The 14,052-nt window shown below is 41.5% G+C and overlaps 1 protein-coding gene across 2 annotated transcripts in view; it reads right to left on the minus strand.

Annotated features, from left to right (window-relative positions):
- Positions 1 to 6,941: 6,941 nt before the first annotated feature.
- LOC102040365 (1-aminocyclopropane-1-carboxylate synthase-like protein 1) overlaps positions 6,942 to 14,052 on the minus strand; it is a 15,138-nt gene continuing 8,027 nt past the window's right edge. Inside the window, exons 6-15 of one of the 2 annotated variants that reach the window (XM_031055842.1) lie at positions 13,865 to 13,931; positions 13,312 to 13,409; positions 12,666 to 12,743; positions 11,558 to 11,658; positions 10,806 to 10,895; positions 9,795 to 9,840; positions 9,503 to 9,644; positions 8,766 to 8,908; positions 8,230 to 8,383; positions 6,942 to 8,037 (exon numbers count right to left, since the gene is read on the minus strand). In XM_031055842.1, coding sequence (XP_030911702.1) covers positions 7,739 to 8,037; positions 8,230 to 8,383; positions 8,766 to 8,908; positions 9,503 to 9,644; positions 9,795 to 9,840; positions 10,806 to 10,895; positions 11,558 to 11,658; positions 12,666 to 12,743; positions 13,312 to 13,409; positions 13,865 to 13,931 — 1,218 coding nt within the window. In that variant the 3' untranslated portion in view covers positions 6,942 to 7,738. The remainder of the gene's footprint in view (positions 8,038 to 8,229; positions 8,384 to 8,765; positions 8,909 to 9,502; positions 9,645 to 9,794; positions 9,841 to 10,805; positions 10,896 to 11,557; positions 11,659 to 12,665; positions 12,744 to 13,311; positions 13,410 to 13,864; positions 13,932 to 14,052) is intronic. The other variant, XM_031055843.1, reaches the window with a different exon arrangement.

Raw genomic sequence — 14,052 nt, forward strand, 5'->3', positions numbered from 1 at the left:
GGCATGGCAGCTTCTCCTGGCGGAGCGGCACGGGAAGCACCTCAGCGATCATCTCCATGTGCAACACTTGTACCCATGAACCGCCGCTAGCCTGCTTTCCAACACATTCTTGGCCCGCTTGCCTCCAGTCCTGTGTGCCTTTCCAAAACTGTACTGGGCTTTCTCCTTGACCAAGGACCTTTGGGTCATGTGTCGCTTTCTGCTGGATCACACTACTTCAGTAAGGAAATATCCCGAACCTACACCTTCCCAAACACTTCATAAAAGTAACTGGAAGTATGTTCTTCTAACAGAAGATAGAGAAGGACAAATTTGTTGCACAAAACTCCAGCTGTGTGGGAATCAGAGACATTAGTTTCATTCACAAAAATGGGAGCTGACTTGGTCTGTAGGCCAAATTAAACCCAAAACAAAACAAAAAAAGCCAATCAACCAACCAACCAAAACAATCACAAACCCCCCACAAACACACACACACACACACACGAAAAAAAAAAAGCAAAAAAGAAAAAATGACAAAAATAAACCAAACAAAAACCACTCAAGCAGGTAAGATCATAGAATGGTTTGAGTTGGAAGAGGCCATCTTAAAGATCATCTATTTCCAACCTCTGTTTTGTAGGCAGGGATTCATTCCAGCAGACCAGTTTGCTCAAAGCCCCTCCAACCTGGCCTTGAACACTTCCAGGGATGGTGAATTCCCTGCTTCTCTGGGCCACCTGTGCCTCACCACACTCACAGTGTAGAATTTCTTCCTAATACCTGATCTAAAGCCTCACAGTTTGAAGCCACTCCCCCTTACCCTATCACTACATGCCTTTGTAACAAGTCGCTCTCCAGCTTTCTTGTAGGCTCCCTTCAGGCTGCTCTAAGGTTCCCCCAGAGCGTTCTCTTCCACGTCTGAACAATCCCCAAGTGCTGCAGCTGTACCGCACACAGGGCAGTGGTGCAATGGAGACATTCCAGCAGCAGCCCTGCAGTGTCCCTGCCGGTGACACCATGTTCCTCGTCCTTCTGTGCTCTCTGGGCTCAAACACCAGACCCACGGCTGACTTTGTATCTCTCACCTGTAAGTAATTTTCAGCTGTTAGGACTGTAACTGTTCCAACTGTTACAATTTAACCAATAAAGTTTTCAACAATTATGTCCTGACACAAAAAGTTCTCCCGCTACAGCCCCTTCAGCCCCCTGATCCCTGAGCCAGAAGCATTTCCAGTCTCTCTGCCCCCTGGGATAAAATGCAGAGCAGCTCTGCTTCTATCTTGTAATCCTTGGTGCTTTAAAAGACTCTTACCATGTGTATCTCATGACAGTGTCAGCTTTTGTATTTTTCCCCCTTTCAATTGCTCTTTTAGCCATTTTTATAGATTTGTATCTTATGTACAATGGTGATGTGATGGTGTGCTATCCTATAACGTGTGTTTGTGAAAGGATGAGGGTTTGCACCTATCCCTGCTCTAAGCCTCTAAACTGAATCTCCCTGTCACACACACAGTACAGTGTCCTTAAACAGCCTTGACTGGCAGCAACAGATTAGTTCTCTTTCACTTCACCTGCCCTTGGGAAAACTGCTCTCTGCAAAGCCATCCACATGCACGCACAGGCAGCTTGGTGCTCCCTCAAAAAAGGCAGAACGCTGTCACTGCAGTGCTTTCTCCTCCTCCTTTCAACTTCTCCTCACACACGTGGCATTGCAGGTGATGTAGCATTCTCCTCAGACTCACTGCTACCTTCTTTATCTTATGAATGTGACATTCAAACCAACAACAGACAGCACTCACAGATCTCAAAGCACCTTTCTGAGTTCTGGTACTGGCTTTTTACTCTGGTACAGGCTTATTCCTTCCCCTCAAGTACAAGTTACCCGGGTTTGTTACAGCACTTGATGTTTCTGGGCGTAACCCATCAGTTTCCAATTGCCGCAAGCTGCCCCATTCATAAATCAGAGGCAGGAACCCTCCTTCGGGAGGATGGTTCCGTGTCTGATTTTTGTGAATTGGAAGATGCCCCATTCACGTGCTGGGGCTGCTCGGATGAGCGCTGGATCTCTGCAGTTACGGGATTCAGCAGCGTGAGCAGTGCCTGGATGTGCCTGAGCCAAGGAGAGGGGTTCCCAGCCCTGTCGCGTGACAGGGACACTGGCTGGGCCACGTGCAGCGGCGGGGAGGAGGGAGGGGGTCACCGAACCAGCCTGCACCAGCCCACGCAGTGCCCGCAGGCGCCTCCTCCGCCTCCCTGCTCCGCCAGGGAGAAGAAAGTGCATCCAATCAATTGCAGCTGAAATATTCACGGAGACTTGATGATCCTTTTATCCCTGTAGGAAAATTTGAAAATCGATGCAATTTTATTAAAAGCTATATTAAACAAATTCAAGAGGCATCAGCTATGTAGCAAGAAAAATGGAGGATGTAGTCTGTCTTGATAGAGATTTCCCTGAAACCACGCCAGGGAGCCTGTTTATATTCTAGTGATGTAGCTAAGCCAGACAAGTCTGCGGCACAGCATCTATTTTTAGACGCCAGGCTGCCATTTATAGCTTGTGAAAATATTCATCAGCATCTGGATAACCAGCTATCAATTTTTATAAATGCACAGGAGAAATCAGATATTTCGCTTCACTTTGCTTTGCCCTTTTATGTCCTGCCTTATGTGGTTCTTTGGGATCATTTGGAATTTAAGGGCTTTACCGTGTCACCATGCATTTGCCTGCTGTCACATACAGCATCCTGCATTTTCTGCTGGGATGATCAGTGTACAGAAGAGAACCTTTTGCTAGCTACTGTGTCTCCACGTGTAAAGAAGCTGCATGTGAGATCATGGTGCACTTTGTGCAGTGAGGGAAGCAGCACGTTCTGCCTCCATCTTGTATGATTACAATGAGTACAAGGAGGTAATTTTAAAAAGCAAATATGAAGAGGAAATCTAATGGTTTGAGGACATCTCTTCAACCTTATTTTCTACCTATGGCATAAGAACTAAAAACTCGTAACTCGGTTTATTCTTCTGAAAATGTTGTTATTAGCTACTGCCAATAGATAAGGTACTGAACTAAATTAAAGAGTTTCTACTATAAGAGAAAGAAGGATATTAGCAGCCAGATCCTTGTTTTGGTTCACTGTTCTTGTTAAAGTCTTACAACCAAATAGTATCCTCATTTATATCAATTTTTAACTAGTCTGATCAATAAAGTATCTAGCAGCCACTTGCATGGTTTTCTCTTTCAATCCAGTCCATCACACACTTCCAGTGCTACTCGTTTGTGATGCATGGCACTGGTCAAAACAGTGATTTAACTTACGTTTGTAACTCTTACTTCCTTAATTGCCTTCCTGAACTGAAAGAAAAAAGAGGTGTAAATATACTTAGAAGGGCTGCTGCAATAGCTCCCACTGAGGGATAAGAGACGCGAGGAAATTCAGTTAGGCAAGAGTTTCCTTCAAATAAACTATTAATGTGGCAGAAAGATGCAGATAGAAACAATCTGCCAGTGTGTGTTCCACCCTCCCTAAAGCTTTCAGCTGTCACGGTCTGTAGAGGCATTAATCTTTAATCAATTGAATGCCTTCTGCAGAGAGGCAGCCAGGGAAAGGACAGGTCAAAACAAGCCCTTGCCTAGAATAACTAAGCAGTCGTGCATGAGCTGTGCCATCAGACCTTGCTGGATAGCAGCAGGGAATAGAGAGCTAAAAATAGCCTTTCCTTGCAATGTTTTTCCAGACTATTTTTGATTCTTCATTTTGATAAGGTCGACTGGCTATTTGCTAAAAATAACCAATCCCGGCAAACTGAGGACAAAAAGTAGAGTATTTATAACCTCCTCAGACTCTTTAGTACATTTGCTGGCTGCAAATAATCTAGGATCTTGTCATCAGTCATTGCCAGTGTTTTATGTAAGTCACTAATAAATAAAGCATTAATTGGAATGGAAAATGAGTTTATCTTGCCACTCTGATTTTCTCAGATGGAACACATATCATTCTGCATATAATCCTTGTAGGTTACCTTGCCCTATTCTTCATTATGTGGTCTGAATTGCTTCAGAAATAACCAAAACATCTTCTTGTTAGGTCAACCAATCTTACAAAAAAAGCTGCATAAGTAATTAAAGTGCAAAAGCAGTTTTGTATGCCTGATACTTCAGATGCAGAAATTTTCGGGGGTGCGATTCACATGGCTTCCTCCATGAGAGGTTTTTTAGCATAGAGCCTCTGTGTGCCACTATCTCTCTGATGAAATGAAATCACCACTCTGCCAGCAGGATGAGAGCAACAGAGGGATTCTGTAACCAAGTAACTGGAGGAGGACTGCAGAGAAATTGTCAGTATAAACGATAATTTGACCCCAAGGCAGGTTTCAAGAAACTGAGTCATTATGGGGATGGGGGAAACACACAGCCGTCAGCCCAACTGTGTGACCTGTTGGATGTTCCAGGATAGAAAGGCAACAATTAAAGGATTAACATTTATTTTAAAAAAATATATAGTCTATCACACAGTACATTTGAGCAACTTCCTTTCTTCATTTAAGGTGGAAAATTCTTAAGTTATCAGTGAATTTTTTCCCTCACAGGTATTTGCTTAGGACCTATTAAATTTCTGTAAGGGAAAACTTACTTTCACACATTCTTTCTGTAAGTATGTGTGTATGCATTTTTCATAAATACTTATCTTGAATGGGCTCCACTTATGTTGTCTGCTTAATTGCAATGTAACGCAGGTTAATAATTTCGAGATTTACAGATTTTTTCCTTCCCAGAAACATGAAATGTCAAGTGTATACCTGAAATGTATGTTATGGAAGTTTCTATGATAGAGAGCAGTCCTGGACAGGAAATTCCCACCTCTACCCTAAAAGTATTGAATACTCCTCTGGAGAAGAGAGACAGAATGGGCAAGGGGGCAAAGGAGGGGGACAGAGAGAGAGTGACTGGAACATGGCAAGGACCTAGAAACCATCTAGGATCCCTTCTGTGCTAAAATGAATGATAACTGGAATATAAATATTGTATGCAAAGTGGATTTTATCATCTTGTATGATTACAACGAGTACAAGCAATGAAGGCACAGTGTTATGGTCATTTTGATGGCATTTCTTGTTTTAGATGAAATGCAGAAGTTTTAAAAACGGATCTGACTGGCTTCATTTGAAGTGCTGCTCTCTTTGCCTATCACTTGACAAACAGGTCCAAAAAAAAAAGTGAGGGCAGGGACAGCATGGGAGAATCCTTAATCCTTTCTCGATGTTTTTTGTCAGTAGAGGTTTGCCACAAAGAAAAAGAAAAGGACATTAATGAGAACTGTGAGATACATCAAGCAGAGAAAACATCTAACATGAGGGTAGCAGAAAGAACAAACAATTTGTATAGGCAGAACCTGTGTTTTTCCTCTTGGGGTAATCTTAGAGCAAATCTTAGAGCAAATAGGAATTGATTTAGTTTCTATATACGTATGCACAGGACTTTCTACATGTTTACCACTTCTTGTAAACCAGTTAAGGCCATTTACTAAATTTATGGATTTTGCACAGTCCAAAAACCCCATTTTTGTTCCAACAGCGGTCTCATGACCATGTTTCTCTCTTGCCTCATTTCCAGTTATATTTATATTTTCTGTGACCAAACTAACATTCCTCAGTGGAGTGGTCCTAAGGCAGGTGTTAAAATTGAAAATAACATAGAAAATACTCTATGTGTGCGTTCTGTGGAGTTACAGCAAGCTCAGATGTGACTGTCAGCCCTACTGTACTAGCTGTGAGGATTCTGAAAGCACATCATACCCTCTTTCCTGCAGAGGTGTGCTTTATTAGCTGAATCCACACAGAAACAGTACAACAAACCTGCTTCCTGAGCAGTAAATATATATGGGTGAAAAATATTATATAAATTGTTACTTTTGTATATTCATATACTCCAACAGAAAGAATTACTAGAACAAAAGAAAATTAATTACTAGAACAAAATAAAATGAGGAGTAATTAATGGGTTGAATTTGCTAAAGGGATTCCCTAAAATATCACTTTAACTAATGTCTTACCTTGGTCTTGATTTCAAAGAGCTTGATCCCTAAAATTTTGTTGCTCATGTCCTCCTTGGGGTACATAAATAAGAGGGGGAAAATCAGGAAGTCCATTTGTAATTTGGCTGTACATGGCACTTCCCATTCCATTAACGACACCTGTCTTCTGCTATAGTTTTCTTTGTGGATTTGGAAATATTGTCCATGGACAAATGCCAAACTAGTTAGCAAATACTCTGTTTATAACTGTCCCTTTTACTGATCTTACCTGTCACCTCACCAGCCTGGCCTCAGTGCTGAAGGAGGAGCTGGTTATTGAGCACAGCAGCCACAAGCAGCACCATCTTCTCTTCAGCCACTGCTCAGACTTTCCTTCTCCTGTCCAAGCAGTTCTCGGCCATCACCACACAGCAAACTGTGGTTGCATCAATTGCCTATGCTTTGGTAATTTGGTTTATGATGCAGATGTGCTTTTGTCACTCATGCCCGTCTGCCAAAATCTCTGAGGAGGGAAAAGATGCACTTCTATTCATTTTTCATGAGCAATTTCCTTCAACTCTTGATTAATATGTATGCAGAAAAACAAGCTCCAATTCCTTTAGGATACCTAAATTTTATAGTACCAGAAGTTAAATAGTTTTTTATCTGTGAAAGAAGCCTTCCAGTTGAAATAGTCTATCACCAGCATACAGAAAACGGTTTCTTAAAATGGGAAAGAGGAGGAGACAGAAGACTACCATTTAGTCAAGAAAAATTACCCTGCAAACAGAGAAACACAGAAAAAAAATTGCATTCATTATTGTGATAATGGTGGAAGGTGTGTCCTTGGATGCCTGTGGTAGGTGACAGAAGCAGCTGTACCTGCAGGTACACCTAACACGATGGCAGAAGTCTTCTCTGCACTCTTTTGCCAATATATGTTGTTAACCACAAGGGATGGACTTCCAGGAATAGAAAAATGCAAAAACAACATCTACTTTCTATTGCCTCTCCATTTGTAGCTCTTTTCTGGACATTCTGCCAAGAGGCCAATGAGTTCATTTTATTTATAGGAATACAAAAAAGAAGAATAGAAACAAAACCAGGCACTTCACCAGCCAAGGGCAGTGGATACTGTCTGATCCGAGGTCAAACTGGAAACCAACTGCAAACAAAATGATTTATAGAACTCAGCCTAGACGACTATGGTCCTAAGAGTCTCAGTAATGAAGATGAATCTATGCACATGTTTATTTACTCTTAGCTAGGGCTAAGTTAGGGCTGACACTAGATTCTATCTCCCCAAAACACCTCTTTGAGACAGCTGGCCCCCAAATACTTATATCTGACCATCATTTAAGAAAATGGAAACCTCACATAACTTAATCTAGAATCTGTTCTTGGAAAGTGTGAAGAAGAATAAAAAATTACACCACAGGACCTTATAAGAGAATTAAGAGCATATTCATTAGAAATTAATTAAATATAAAATACAATGATGCTGCAGAACACAGAGCAGCAGCACACAAACAAGACATCTCCCCCTTCCCTACCCTCACCCCAATCCAAGGAAACACAGCTATATAGTACAAATCAGAGATCTCAAACAGAGGGGAGAGGAGGGGGCCTACAAAGTAATTTTCTTGCTATACAGAAAATATATTATTTGCTGGAAGTCACTACTGAGTTGTTAGGGGCCCAGGGTCAGTTACTGCTCAGAAAAGCCCCTGGAGGCACACTGACCCCTATTGCTTCCCCACCAGTTTGCTGAACACATCATAGATCTCTGGCTTTTCCTGGGCAAACTGCTCGGCTGTGTTTTTCTGTAGCCAGTCAGATGAACGCATCTGTTGCTGCAGGAGGCCAATGAGGTCACCAAGGCTGGAGTTACTGGCACAGAGAGGGTCCTGGTGGCGGGATACAAAAATGACTTCATCTGTGCTATCTGCTTTGCCATCCTGATCTGATTGACAAGGCTGCTCCTTCTCCTCAGCCAGTATCTCCTGCTCACGCTCTTCCAAAACCTTGCGTATCCGTTGCATGCCTGAAATGGTACAAGGAGGAGAAACACTGGTGGATTAGTTTAAGCCACAAGTGTCTCCAAATCCATCAGATCCAGAAAAGGATAATGGAGTAAGGGAGAAAAAAACAGAGAAGAAAAGAGGATAATAATAGCCTAAGTTTAGGATTGAGAAGAGATGGGAATTGTGGTGGGAGGAAAAAGAACATTACTCACCTAACTGCAGCCGATGGGTCTTGTCAGCAAAGATGATGCGGAACCATCCAGGTTCATTGCACTCAAAGGCTTTTCCGCAGGACAGGAGGACCTTATTATCCAGAAAACGCTTCCAGAGCAGCAACTCCTCCTCAAATGTGCCTGTCTTAAGGTACTAGGAGAGTCATCAGAAGGGCCAGAGGTTAGTACCATATAGACTACATCACTGAGATCCTCATGAATTTGTGCTTCCCATAAAGTCTGCAAAGGCCAAGGGAGACACATTTTACCTCTGAAGTACAGCAGTTGTGATACAAAGGAAGGAATGGGGAGGGAAGTGGCTTGAGAGTAGTAAGATTCCTGCAAGGAGGGAAGTTCACAGATTGACAAAAGGAAAAGAACAGACTGAAACATCTGGCAGTCCTTCCCTCTCCTCATCAGACGACAGATTTGTTGAAACAAAATGCTTGTCACAATATTAACTCTTCCTCTAGATGCAGTTGCACTACATGCCTGCCCTCACCCCAGGAGAAGCCTCACTTCCCAAAACTACCAACCTTTCGGAAATCAATCCAGACAAAGAAGCCTGCATTGCGGTTGAGAAAAGGAACCCCAAGTGTCTTCAGCTCATCTGTCACGTATGTATGGGCAGCTTTTAGGCGGGCATGGTTGGCCCTCAGGTACACCTGGTTGATCCAGTCTGACCAGAAGAAGAAGATAAAGAAAAGAATCACAAACTGAGGAAGTATTCAGATCTGTTGAAGCTTTGAAAATGCCCAGTGTCTTTTTCTGCTTCACATTTTACCTCCTTCTTTTGTTTTCTGTTTCCTCAAATAACAAAAGGACAGCCAAGAAGTATTTTGCAGTTTCATGTCTGTGCAGAAAAGTATCTCCCTGACCTTCCTGAGGAAGTTTCCCTACGTTTACAGCTCTTAGTCATCATGGACTGTTAGCATTCCACCCTGGGCAGAGTTTGAAGCCCATTTCCCTTGTCCTACAAGCCTGTGTTCTTTGTTTCTGCTCATCTGGTTCTGGGTAACTGGCAACTTCTGTATAAATAGCTACCATGCCTCCTCCAAGCTGCTCCTCTAACTCTGCTGATCAGGAGCTCTGCATAAATGGTGCTTTCCTGCAGAGCTGTCAGCCTTGTGTTGCATGGACAGCTTCAGGGTAATGGAAGACTGTCAATTAAGGTGTACAAAGAGAACACTAGGGAAAGTAAGGGAAGGGGAGATCTTCCAGGTACTAAGACACACAGAATGGCAGAAGATTGTACATGGAGCTACTGACTCACCTCTGTCTCTAAGCAGCTGCGCAACCTTGTGCTGGACAGGTCCACAAACCCCATGGAAATAACACAAAGAAGCCACTGCATTAGCAACATCTTGGTTCTCTGTATATAAAGTACCAAAACGAATCCCAGAAACAGCAAAATCCTGCAGAAGGCACAGAGAGACTACTTTATTACACTGGACAACTGGGATCCTATTACTACTAACTTGATCCTTCCAGCATGAGGAACCTGAGGAGCCCAGACCAAAACCTAGCAGCCACAAAGGCACAGCACGATAACAACCAGCACTCACCTTGGTTATGCCCCACATCACGTGAGTCCGCTGTGGATCAGGCAATCTGTATGTAGAAGGATGCAGATGGGCAGTTAGTGTCATAGGTGCTGAAGCTTTTGGATCACCAGTGCAGCATTGCAGAAACAGAGAGGCAGCATTACACAATGACAGACAGTGCACCACCAAACAGCAGTCAAGCAGGGAAAATTCAAATGTGACCTAACTTTAGAAGCTAGGAACCCCTTGGAAGTAGCTTTAGACACAGTTTTTAAATATTTCAAAGACACAGATGCTTACAAGTGCTACATTTTACATGCAGATTTCCTGAAGCTTGTACATTTAATGTTAGAAAACAGGCTTCTGCCAATGTATTTTGTCAAGAATCAAAAGTGATGTTCTTTTACATCCAAGCCCAGCAAGACTAAGCTAACACTTAACCAAGTATACTTAATTTCCTTGCAACTGAGCACAAAAAGATAGCTAGCAGCACTGGTGAAGACTAGAAATTAAAAAAAACCCAAACAACTCAACAACACACCATATTTTAAAAAATATTTTAAAAGTTCTTCATCTCATTAAAACAATACCTAATAAAATCCATTATCCAGTCTGTAATACTATGATCTGGGACTACTCTACGGAAAATTAGGAAGTAAACACCAACAGAAAGTCTTTACAAGCATCAACAGAAACATGGGAAAAAGAAGTTTAGGTAGGAAGAAGAGCATCACCTTCAGAAAAGAAAAATCTGTTTTCTGTTTTGGGGACTGTCATAACCAAATACTGATGCACACATTGAGAAGTATACCACAATAAAAAGCTAGCTACCATTTTTTACTTGCTAAATTGTACTTGACAAAATGCATTTGCCATTCAGAAATTACTAAAAAAGAAAAAAGGGCATAAATCAATGTAAGGTGGATTCAGAATTTACTAGCTCATGACTTAACTTCCAGTCACAAGTTCTCAGCAAGGCATCATGTTGAACTGTCACTGGAAGATGGCCAGGGAAGTAGGAGCTGCTTTTACCTGTCCATGCCTAGGACACTGTGAAACGTGGCTGATTCATCAAAAACTGACAGCATGTAGATCTCATCTACTATCACATGCAATTCATGTCTGCAAAAGGACAAAATGGATATTACAAAAGAAGGCTGCTTCTGGTTTAACAGAAATAAATTCAGGCCTCCAAATACTTGCTTTATACAAAGAAGAGAGGATGCCAAATTTTGCAGAAATAAAACAACTTTTCTCAACTTAGATCTATTTTATGTATGTTTAAATTATTTGAGGTATATCCACTTGTCACCCACTGTAACCATGTAACAAGACCAAGATCCTATGATTGCCAATGTGAAAATTAATTCCTATATGTACTACCCATCCACTCAGCATCTCATAGAATCTGAATCTCAACCAGTATTATGATCCATGATGAAACCATATTCAAACACTTCTTTGTCTTTACAGATACTGAGAAACTGAGAGGAAAAGAGCTCAACTTTCTACCAGGGAAGCCCAGTGGCATAGTGTTTCCTCGGATCACTGAAAAATAAAACTTGCACTCCTTGATACAAGCTGCTTTACCAGACCAGATGACTGCAGGGTCCATGATCCCAGCATGCCCCTCCCCTTTCTTAAGTCCACCAATGTGTATGAAGAACAGACTATTCACCTGACTTAAAAGATATTCACAGATAAATTCAGGGACAGCAAGTAGTCCACCAGAGTCTGAAAGCTGTATCTGACTCAGGATATCTAGGCTTTCCAAAGTGACATACCTTTTAGCAAATTCCAGGTAATCCCGTAGCTCTGACAAGGAGTAGATGTCCCCAAGGGGATTTTGGGGATTCAAAAGAATTAAGGCCCTTACAGTGACACCCTGCAGAATACAAATACCATAGTATTAAGAGAGTGCCTATCATGGGATAAATTTTCAGTTCCTCTACTTGAGCAGTCCCTCACTTGACTGTGACACAGGATTCCTCCAAAGCTTCCACTATGACTTTTCACCTCAAAGTTAAATTTGTATGAGAAAACTTCCAGTGACAAATTAAGATTTTTTTTGTTTACAATTAATTCATTTGCAAAGTTAAATGAGCAAAATATTATAGAATTAATCTATGATTTTGAAAAGAGGGAATTGCCACCACCAAGTAATTGGTTGCCTCTGGTCAACCAATTAATGAGAAAGATGGTCTCACATGCTCTCAGTATGGAAGTACTTTTTCTGAGCTGCATTAGTAATTGGGAAATCATAAATTAGTGAAGACTGCCCATGAAAGTGGCAAGAAAGATGAGATTGAGTTAGGTGGATACAAAGTGTACTCATTTAAAGCACGCTTGGCTGGAGATGTCAGAGCTGGTAACAATTCAAAGATGCAGCTTAACATATATGGGATTTAGGACAATGCCAAATTTACAGACTAACTCTTCAGAAAAGTGATATTCACTTGCATTTTATCCTCTAGAGTTCTCTCCTGCAAAAACTTTCAGCATTCTTAGGGTATTCATCTGCCCTGCTGTGTAGAGCAAACAGTTTCCAGGTAACTCAGCTGGCCTTTCTGAGGGGGAAATCCTGGGTAGTCCCAGATTTTAGTGCATGCCCGAGTACATTATTTTTGGTTATATGAATGGGTTCCACTGCTTTGTGAATTGTCTGGTTTATCCTTTTGTGCTGTGACCAAAACTGGACAGACACAACACTGAGGGATTCCCCCTAGAAGTGCCCCTGAGTTCACAAGCCATCATCTCAGATGATCTACAAGGACAACCAGAAAGCCAGGTGCTAGGTTTTGAAAATGCTTTGATCTTTAGGCCACATCTGGGATGTGACCTCTCCAATATATTGTAAACTTAGCTGGTAATGTGAAGCTCAGCTAAACTCACCTCTGCCCGGGCATCCTGCAAGGCTTTTTCCAGTTTTTCCACTGTAAGCTGAAAAGGCCGAGTACTTGTTCCAGTAATCTGAAAGACATAAAAAAGATTAAAAAGGCAAAGTTGTTTCAATAGAGACTGCCTTGAGCCAATCCACTGACAAATGTTCCCTGAAATAAATTAAACTACCAATAATGACCAGCAGCCATCTTCTCATCCTTTTATACTACAGAGAGAATAAATAAATCAATAAGTAAAATCAAACAAAAGTCCATCACAGGCTGGCTAAAACCAGAATTTTCTTGCTATCCTTGAATAACTAAAGTAATGCAAGATCTCCATCTGATCTTGCACCCCGGGACCACCTTCAGTAGGACACGTAGGATAACTTCTCTCTCCAAGGCTCAAAATGGTAATTTTTTTCCTTTCAAGGACTTTTACTGGGAGTGAGATACAAGAAAAGTACAAAACTGTAATCCAGAATCATGGTCTCAAGTGACTTTCTTGTAAGCCAGGTGTCCATTTTCCCAGCAATGAACTGTGTAAATGTCCACTGGCTGTAGTGTACCCCTGTTCTGAGAACTGCTTGCAGAGATTGCCAAAGCTCAGCTTTCCAGTTTAACTACAGAGGTTGTTATTCCCTTCTCCCAGATCTTACCTTACTGTCTAAATAGACATACACCAGCTTGACATTACCATAGAGGAAGATACTCTGGGTAATACCACCATAAAAGGGAGTAGCAATCAGAATAGCTTCTGGAACCAAGAAAACAAAGTTAGTTACCAACAGGTCACAGTCTTCTCTCCTAATGTGCTTTAGCTAAATATGAAAGCATTTTTACAGCTGTGTCCCTTGGAAACACTGCAATTCTACTGTCTCTTTCTTCACTTTATTTTTACATTAATTCTTTAATCTTCTGGAAGTGCCCAGGTAACCATGAGTATAGCCCATGTCTAGTCTGGCAAACTAAAAGAGGGCACAAAACCAGTGAAGGCAGACAGGGCAGGCACCAAGTGTAAATGCATGACATTTGCAGACCATAGAAATTAAGAATTTCACAGCACAACTTTGCAGGAAACAAGAACTTCGCAGCAGGCCAATGCCAATTCCACTATTTCACTTCTGTCTAACAGTATAAAAACAAAGTAACATTATTTCCTAGCAGAAAAAAACAAAACAAAACAAAACTATGTTCCAACCATCCACTTACCCCCTGGATCACAAAGGACTGTAGCTAATGCAGAAAATAGAGAGCCACAACCATTTAAAACAATCACCTACAGAAGAAAGAGAAACACTAGTGATAAATCCATACATAGAAAGTCAACACTATAAAGCAATATCACTGACAATATCACTGAAATAATTTTTCTCCCTAATTCTAAATTAAAATTTTCC

The sequence above is a fragment of the Geospiza fortis genome, unplaced genomic scaffold, assembly GCF_000277835.1.
Source record: "Geospiza fortis unplaced genomic scaffold, GeoFor_1.0 scaffold66, whole genome shotgun sequence".
NCBI lineage: Eukaryota > Metazoa > Chordata > Aves > Passeriformes > Thraupidae > Geospiza > Geospiza fortis.